The sequence below is a fragment of the Podarcis pityusensis genome (genome assembly GCF_964106645.2).
Source record: "Podarcis pityusensis genome assembly, chromosome: 2".
Lineage (NCBI taxonomy): Eukaryota > Metazoa > Chordata > Lepidosauria > Squamata > Lacertidae > Podarcis > Podarcis pityusensis.
The window spans coordinates 123,094,499-123,103,977 of NC_138029.1; the positions used below are offsets into that span (position 1 = coordinate 123,094,499).

The following is a 9,479-nucleotide window of genomic DNA, read 5'->3' on the forward strand; positions in this document are numbered from 1 at the left end:
CTTAAAAAGTGTTGATTTGCATGACCTATTCCTTGCTGCTTCAAAGGTCAGGTGTCAATTCCCCTCTAAGTAGCTAAAGATTGAGCCACCCCCCTCTCTGCTTAGTGGCAGCAGGAGCTCATGAGGTACCAGGCACTCACACAGGGTGTGCTGTCCTTTGGAAAATGGAGGCACAGCAGAGACTATCGTGGCTTTAAGAAAAATGGTTTATTCACATATTTACACCATCAGTCTGCATGGAGGGAGTTCATGGTCCTTTCGAGAGGGGCTTGTACCCCACATTAGTCCTGGAGCCCAAAGCATCTCTGCTAGCCAACCTCTCCCAAAGATGGATCCCAGCCTTTCTTCCTCCTTCTTCCTCCCAGCAACCTTTTCCCCAAACTCCTCCTTCACACCCAGTTACTCTGGCAAGCTCAAATCCCAAATCCCCAGTCTCTGTTCACACCTCAGGTAAAGTTCTCTTGCACTGCCAGTGTCCTGCAATAGCCCTTGATGTTCCTAGCTCAACCAGGCTGTTTTGCATAGGCCAGCCCAGGAAATCCTCTGCAGCTTGCATTCTCCCTTTGGTTTTTGGGGGGCGAGGGGGTTCCCCTTAAAACCTATAGCAATATAAAACGGTCAGGCAAAAACATTCCTCTTTAACCAAGGCTTTCAGCTGATTAACATTCTTATGTCCTTTAAAAAAAAAATTTGGGAGGGAGGACTACTGGTTTGTTTTTGTTTTTAATAGGTATTTTGTCTTCTCATTTTGTATTTTCGTGTTGTAAACCACCCAGAGATCTTCAGGTGAAGGGTGGTATACAAAAAAACTAATAAATGAATTAATAACTAATTGGCAATTGGGATTCTGATTCTGATCAAGCATGGGCGTTGTTCCTAAAATAAATTCAAGGTGTTTTCACTGTCTAGAAATCATACAATCTTAGAATAGTAGAGTTGTAAAAGCCCTTCAAATTGCAATTTCGTCAAGCCCACTCCCTTTCTGCAATGTACATCATGGCAGTGCAATGTAGTGGCTAGAGTTTTGGGATTTCGACTGAGGAGATGTATGTGCACATCAGCACTCAGCCACAAAGTCTTTGGCTCTCCTGTAGCTTCTCTTACATCAAAGAGTTATTATCAGGGTCAAATGGTGCCATGAGGTATGGCACATATGTGCTGCCTTGAGCAAGTTATAGAATCATAGAATCATAGAATCATAGAGTTGGAAGAGACCACAAGGGCCATCGAGTCCAACCCCCTGCCAAGCAGGAAACACCATCAGAGCACTCCTGACATATGGTTGTCAAGCCTCTGCTTAAAGACCTCCAAAGTAGGAGACTCCACCACACTCCTTGGCAGCAAATTCCACTGTTGAACAGCTCTTACTGTCAGGAAGTTCTTCCTAATGTTTAGGTGGAATCTTCTTTCTTGTAGTTTGGATCCATTGCTCCTTGTCCGCTTCTCTGGAGCAGCAGAAAACAACCTTTCTCCCTCCTCTATGTGACATCCTTTTATATATTTGAACATGGCTATCATATCGCCCCTTAACCTCCTCTTCTCCAGGCTAAACATGCCCAGCTCCCTTAGCCGTTCCTCATAAGGCATCGTTTCCAGGCCTTTGACCATTTTGGTTGCCCTCCTCTGGACACGTTCCAGTTTGTCAGTGTCCTTCTTGAACTGTGGTGCCCAGAACTGGACACAGTACTCCAGGTGAGGTCTGACCAGAGCAGAATACAGTGGCACTATTATTTCCCTTGATCTAGATGCTATACTCCTATTGATGCAGCCCAGAATTGCATTGGCTTTTTTAGCTGCTGCGTCACACTGTTGGCTCATGTCAAGTTTGTGGTCAACCAAGACTCCTAGATCCTTTTCACATGTACTGCTCTCAAGCCAGGTGTCACCCATCTTGTATTTGTGCCTCTCATTTTTTTTTGCCCAAGTGCAATACTTTACATTTCTCCCTGTTAAAATTCATCTTGTTTGTTTTGGCCCAGTTCTCTAATCTGTCAAGGTCGTTTTGAAGTGTGATCCTGTCCTCTGGGGTGTTAGCCACCCCTCCCAGTTTGGTGTCATCTGCAAATTTGATCAGGATGCCCTTGAGTCCATCATCCAAGTCATTGATAAATGTTGTTGTTCCCTGGTAAGTTGTTGTTGTTTAGTCGTTTAGTCATGTCCGACTCTTCGTGACCCCATGGACCAGAGCACGCCAGGCACCTCTGTCTTCCACTGCCTCCCGCAGTTTGGTCAGACTCATGTTTGTAGCTTCGAGAACACTGTCCAACCATCTCGTCCTCTATCGTCCCCTTCTCTTTGTGCCCTCAATCTTTCCCAACATCAGGGTCTTGAGCAAGAGGAGACTGCAAATGTGATGGTCGCTTAGATGAATGGCCATCAGCAATTCCTGTGTTACAGGGGGTTGGCCTAGACTTTGGGGTCCCTGCCACCTCTACCATTTTCTGATTCTATGATTGTCGCATATATTATTAAATGGAGGGTGACGTGTGAGATGTATGTTTTGTTGCAGAGAAGAACAAACAATTTTACTCCACAATCTGGCCTTCCTGCTCGCCATCCACGAGATCAACCAGAATCCCAGGCTCTTACCCAACATCACCCTGGGCTACAATATCTTTGAGAACTATCACAATGCAAGAATCACATACGACGCCATGGTAGAGCTGCTCTATACCGGTCATGCAAGTATTCCAAACTACAGGTGTGGAAGGCAGAATAACCTGCTGGCTGTTTTAGATGGTGCAGACTCTGAAATCTCTCTCCATATTTCGAACATGTTGGGCATCTACAAAATCCCACAGGTGTGAATTGGGGAGCAGTCTAATTTCACTTTGCTTTAAAATGTTAAAGTTTGGCTGTCTGAGGGAGAAAGTTTCTGTTAGTAGCAATCTTCCTTCCTTCCTTCCTTCCTTCCTTCCTTCCTTCCTTCCTTCCTTCCTTCCTTCCTCCTGTCCATCTGGACTGACAGAATCCTATGTTATGGAGAGGAGACCTGTATTTCAGGAAATTCAAACAAAGCCAAGCAAAACACTTTTCTTTTCTGTTCCCATCCAGGTTAGTTATGGGTTTGTCTCCCATGACATCAATGATAAAACTCAATTCCCTTTTTTCTACCGGATGCTCCCCAAAGATGACCACCAATACACAGGGATTGTCAAGTTGCTCCTGCATTTCAGATGGACGTGGATCGGTCTCTTTGCTCCAGACAATGACAACGGAGAAAGGTTCGTGAGGTCCTTGACCCCTCTGCTCACCTCGAATGGGATTTGTGCTGCCGTCTCACACAGAATCCCAGAAATGACTCGGTATGAAGTGAAAATTCAGGTTGATTCATTTCTCACATGGAGAGAAGTCAATGTATTTGTTCACTATGCAGAGACTCGTTCTTTCTTCAGCGGAATATTCTTTATAAATCAAATACTCACATTGTGGCTACAGTCCACTGAGGGGAAAGTCTGGATCACCACAGCTTTGTGGAACATCACCCCAACGTTGTCTGACTGGAGATTACGTTTCCAGCACCGCCACTGTTTCTTTTCCTTCTTAATTCAGACGGAGGTTGCCCTAAAACATGACAATTTTGACTTCAGTCGCTTAGTTCCTTACTGGCGGACAATATTTGATTGTTTCATTTCAAAGCACTTTTTTTCTGCGAAAGAACGTGAAAGATGTGACCAAAAAGGGGAATTGCCCCTGGATATCCTTGTGCAGAGTCTTTCTCCAGACAACTACAACATCTATAGCAGTGCGTATGCTGTGGCACATGCCTTAAATGCTGCTTACTCATCCAGATCCAAGCAGGTGGCGATGATGGGTGGAGGAGACGGGCGGAGGCTTCAGAGGCTACAGCCATGGCAGGTATTCCTTTTTCCATCTCTGATAGCTCCACTGAAATATACATATTTTATGCCTGAGGATGCCAGTCTCCACAGTGCCTCTTTCCAAGGTAACACAAACCTTGGATCCAAATCGAGACCCCCCTAGATCTTGAACTCCGGGAGCAGGTTTTGTGGTGAGTCATCATGGTGTAGTCATCACGGTAGACTCGTAATCTGGGGAACCAGGTTCGCGTCTCCGCTCCTCCACATGCAGCTGCTGGGTGACCTTGGGCTGTCACACTTCTTTGTTGTTGTTGTTTTAAAATGATATTTATTAAAGTTTCAAAAAATACAGAAAAGTACAGAATACAAAAAAAAGTATAAAGTTTTTAAGATATAACAAAAAAGTAAAAAAGAAAAAGAAACATACAAAATAAAACAGTTAAAAACACGTTCTTTGAAGTCTCTCAGCCCCACTCACCTCACAGAGTGTTTGTTGTGGGCAAGGAAGGGAAAGGAGAATGTTAGCCGCTTTGAGACTCCTTCGGGTAGGATATCAAATCCAAACTCCTCCTCCTCCTCTTTTTCTTCCTCCTCCTCTTCCTCTTCTTTTGTGTGTGTATATTCAAATGTAATTAGGTGTCATTCTGAATCAATATAGTGGGCTGAGGCTTTCAAAACTGCACTGATATTTGGAATTCCTGAGCAGTGCTGGGAATGAGGCTACTAGAACCTTCTCTAATGGGGTTATGTATCAAGTCTCCTTCCCGGAGGAAGATTAGAAAAAATGAGAGACCTTCACAGGGAGCCTCAGAACTTAGGTTCCACCAGAATTTTTCCACTTCTCTATGTCTATACCCAATATCTTCTCAGAGCCTATCAGATATATATCTATATATCTATATATCTATATATCTATATATCTATATATCTATATATCTATATATCTATATATCTATATATCTATATATCTATATATCTATATATCTATATATCTATATATCTATATATCTATATCTATATATCTATATCTATATATATATTTATATATATATATATATATATATATATCTTTAGTTCTGAGGCAAAGTTTGTTTTTAAAGGAATGAATAAGGGAATTCACATTGCTGAATATAAAGCTTTAACTGTATATAAATTGTCTTCACCTTCTGCTGAGCAAGATGGGAATGTAAGGATCAATAATTCCTCTTTCCATAACACATCTAAAATGACATTAGACGTCAACTTGCTTTCCAAGAAAAAAATCTTCACAAAGCAAAAATCACCATCACTTTGGCATCTTTGGGTCTACTGTCCTCGTGTTCCAGGACAATGACATAGGTATCTCCCTAGCCAAGGGAAATCTGCCCCCAGATTAAACTCCTGGTGTGAAGGATTTCTGTCTGTGCTATGGTTGCTCTGTTCTCTGTGTTGTCTGGATTAAGAAGGGAAATTTATCCCCAAATGGGCAGCACTGAAATAACCTTCATCTTCTCTGTGTGCCATTCTAGTTCCACCCTTTTCTAAGTAACTTTGAGTGTTACAATACTTCCATGGATGACGTGTATTTGAACAAAGATGGGGAACTTGCAGCCAGCCTTGATATTTTGACCTGGATCGTATGGCCCAACACTTCAGTAGCTTCAGTGAAAATTGGGAGTCTAGAGCGGCAGCCATCCCAAGAAACTTGGTTTCGCATTGACCAGGATGCCATTGTGCGGCTCAAGGGATTTACCCAGGTGAGGAAAGCCATGGATAGAAAATTTATCAGTATTAATTGCTATGTCAGACCTCTCACACATTGCAATGTTTTTAAGAATATACATATATCAGCAAAATAGGAAGCTATTTGAATATAAGACATAAATAAAAGGACATGTATATGTGTTTATAGTACATTTAGTCTTGAGAATATAGCATGTACACATCTCTATAGTTGGATAAGTGTTTTTATGTTTCTATACAATGTCCTGATCTGTTGTTAAACGGTGGTATAGAAACACTTCATAAAGAAATGGAAGTTGAGGGGGGAGAAAGGAAAACCATGCAATCTAGTAATTTGTTGGGTAGTAAAAGAGGTCATTTAGGGTTACCATATCGTGATGGGGGGGGGGAGAGGACAGCCACAGCCGCTGCCAACCCAAGCCTGGTAAAGAGGCACACATGTGTGGGCGCACTGCCACGACCACACACCTCTTGTCCTGGCTTGGGGTGGCAGTGGCTGAGGCATGCAGAGTAGCCCAAACCCAAGCCCAAACTGCCCAAGGCTGAACCCAAGCCCAAGTTGATGCCGGTCTGAGCAGAAACATGACCCCAGCTCTTACCTGATCTTCACTGCAATAGCCTCGCTCTGATACTGCACTTCGATTTCCAGAGCACATCGCCCTCCCAAGCATATACTACTACTACTACTATCTACTATTACTACTAATAATAATAATGTCTTATATAAACCATGTAAAATGCACATTGGGCCCCAAAAAGAGGACATATGAGGGGAAACCCAGACCTATGGCAACACTGAGTAATTAATAAGATATGACAAGAGGCAGAAATCAGTTTAGAAAATTTATTCAATAAGAAAACGTGGAAAACTGATGAATGCAGCTTCTGAAAGACTACTGGCCATTCTGAGAACAAGACGGGCAAACCTAAGAAACCACTTCTATAGCTTCTATAGCTTCTACAGTGGTACCCCATGTTAAGAACTTTATTCGTTCCGGAAGTCCGTTATTAACCTGAAACTGTTCTTAACCTGAGGTACCACTTTAGCTAATGGGGCCTTCCGCTGCTGCCGCACCGCTGGAGCACAATTTCTGTTCTTATCCTGAAGCAAAGTTCTTAACCCGAGGGACTATTTCTGGGTTAGCGGAGTCTGTAACCTGAAGTGTATGTAACCTGAAGCGTATGTAACCTGAGGTACCACTGTATAGCTATAGAGCGGCAGGCATCCCCAGAAACCAGGTTCCACATTGACCGGGATGCCATTGTGTGTCTCAAGGGGATTATACAGGTGAAAAAAGCCATGGATAGAGAATTTAAGAATGTTGATCACTCAGTAAGACCTCTTACCCATTGCAGTGTTTTTAAGCATAGGCCAAATACCAATAAAATCCAAAAGGTGCAGCCGCATACCTCTTTCCCTGGCTTGGGCTGGCAGCGGCTACACCCCAAAACCATGCCCAAGCTTCCCAAGGCCAAGGCACTGCCAGCCTGAGCGGAAACAGGACCCCAGCTCCTACCTGATATTCACTGCAACAGCCTTGCTCTGATATAGCAGTTTTACTTCCAGAGCACAGTGCCCCACCCCGATAATAATAATAATAATAATAATAATAATAATTTCTTATAAAAAACCCCAAACCCGAATATTTCTTGTAAAATGCACACTGGGCCCCCAAAAGAGGAAATGTGTAGGGAAACCCAGACAGATGGCAACACTAGGTAATTAATTAGATATGACCAAAGGCAGAAATGAGTTTAGAAAATGTATTCACTAACTAAAAGTGGAAAACTAGTGAATGCAGCTTCTGAAGGACAACTGACCATTCTGGGAATCGAGACAGGCAAACCTAAAAAACCGGAGTCATTTGCTAGTGAAATAAGGCTATGTCTTTTCTATGTCTTTGACTCAGTTCAGTAGCTTATTGATACATTTCTAACACTTTTCCTTCTCTTTATGGTTAGACCTTGCCACAGTCACAGTGCACCAAAAGCTGTCACCCAGGATACGTCAAGGTGATTCAGGAAGGAAAGTCATTGTGCTGCTATGGTTGTGCACCATGTGCGGAAGGGACCTTCTCCACTCGGGAAGGTAAGGGATGCCAGGGAGAAAAGAAGCCCTTTCAGGAGAGCACAGACATAATTTGGGGTATGTTTCTGTATGTTTGTTTAATTTCCAGAAATGGGGAAGTGTGATCCTACATTATTTCTGGAGATTAGCAAAACAAATGCTAACTTCACGATTAATGAGCTGGATGGATGAACCTGGAGGAGGAGGTGGGCATGAAAATCAGTGTGTGGCATGACAGTTGGTGGCATGTCCCACCAACCATAGGCGTCTGATCCAAAAGGTACATCTTCAGTAGAAGTAAACACAGGGAGGGTGAAATCTCAATGTGCACCTTGGAGTAAAATTCTATGCTATGGGTCTAAGCTGCCACCCAGAATGATGTTCCAAGCATCTTGAAGAGTCTAGATCAATATTATAGATGGACCAGAGATACCATGACAGTGGTCTCTCTTGCTCATTGCAGATGCAGAGCATTGCAACAAATGTCCAGAAGATGAGCATCCAAGCAAGGACCAAAATCAATGTGTCCCCAAAATTATCAGCTTCCTAGCCTATGAAGATTCTTTGGGGGTCCTCTTGACTTCCATGGCACTCTTATTGTCTGTCACCACAGTCTCTGTGATAGGAATCTTCATTAAATTCCTGGAAACTCCTATTGTCAAAGCCAACAATCGTGACCTCTCCTACATCCTCCTCGTCTCTCTCTTGCTCTCCTTTTTGTCCTCCTTCCTCTTCATTGGGTGGCCATGTAAATTAACCTGCCTTCTCCGACAAACGGCCTTCAGCGTCATCTTCTCGGTTGCTGTGTCTTCTGTACTGGCTAAAACCATCACTGTGGTGCTGGCCTTCCTGGCCACAAAACCCGGGAACAAGGTGAGGAGATGGCTGGGGAAGAGTCTGGCCAACTCCATTGTCATTTCCTGTTCTGGTGTTCAAGTTGTCATCTGCACCATCTGGCTGGGCATCTCTCCCCCTTTCCCAGAGTCTGACATGCACTCCCAGCCTGGAGAGATCATCCTGCAATGCAACGAAGGGTCTGTTGCCATGTTTTATGGTGCCCTTGGCTACATGGGCTTCCTGGCTGCTATCTGCTTCACGGTGGCTTTCCTAGCAAGGAAGCTTCCAGGGGCCTTCAATGAAGCCAAGCTGATCACCTTCAGCATGCTGGTCTTCTGCAGTGTTTGGGTGTCCTTTGTGCCCACCTACCAGAGCACCAAGGGGAAGTATATGGTAGCTGTGCAGGTCTTCTCTATCTTGGCCTCCAGTGCTGGGCTTCTGGGCTGCATCTTCATTCCCAAGTGCTACATTATCATATTGAGGCCTAATCTGAATACAAAGGAGCATCTCACAACAAAAGCTAAAGACAGCACCTGACTCTGAAAATATTATTTTATAGCTGAACTGCACTGCAGCAGTAATGGAACTGCGGTACTTCTCATTTAAATGTAACTTCACACATAATAAACCACACTTGTTGGAATTTATTAAATTTATTTTTTTCATAAAATTGACATTCCACTTCGTTGTAGAAAAACCTCAAAGCAGTTTCCAAAAGGATAAAGCAATAAAATTATCATTTTATTTACAAAAAGGTGAAACCACAATAGATTCAACTAAAACAGATTAAAACTCGTACAAGCTTTATGAACATCTTAGTGAGCCTGTCTAAATAAGAATGTCTTCAGTAGAAACGTCTACCTTGAATGTGTCTGCCTGGTATCAATAAAAATCAATGCATGATAACTCACCGCTAGTCACAGACCCTTTGTACTTCATGTTTTGGAAGTGCTTGTTTATTGCAGTGTCATCCATCATACTGGCCATTGGCAGCTGCTGGTCTTTACTTCTTGGCTACAGTTGTTTCTGTA

The 9,479-nt window shown here is 43.2% G+C and overlaps 1 protein-coding gene across 1 annotated transcript; it reads left to right on the top strand.

Annotated features, from left to right (window-relative positions):
• Window positions 1–1,137: 1,137 nt before the first annotated feature.
• On the top strand, window positions 1,138–9,082 carry LOC308465412 (vomeronasal type-2 receptor 26-like; the record flags this gene model as incomplete). Its single annotated transcript, XM_080985405.1, has 6 exons — window positions 1,138–1,142; window positions 2,510–2,801; window positions 3,055–3,858; window positions 5,330–5,557; window positions 7,506–7,632; window positions 8,075–9,082. 6 exons carry the CDS (start codon window positions 1,138–1,140, stop codon window positions 8,983–8,985), a joined length of 2,367 nt encoding a protein of 788 aa, XP_080841531.1. The 3' UTR covers window positions 8,986–9,082.
• Between the last annotated feature and the right edge of the window lie 397 nt (window positions 9,083–9,479).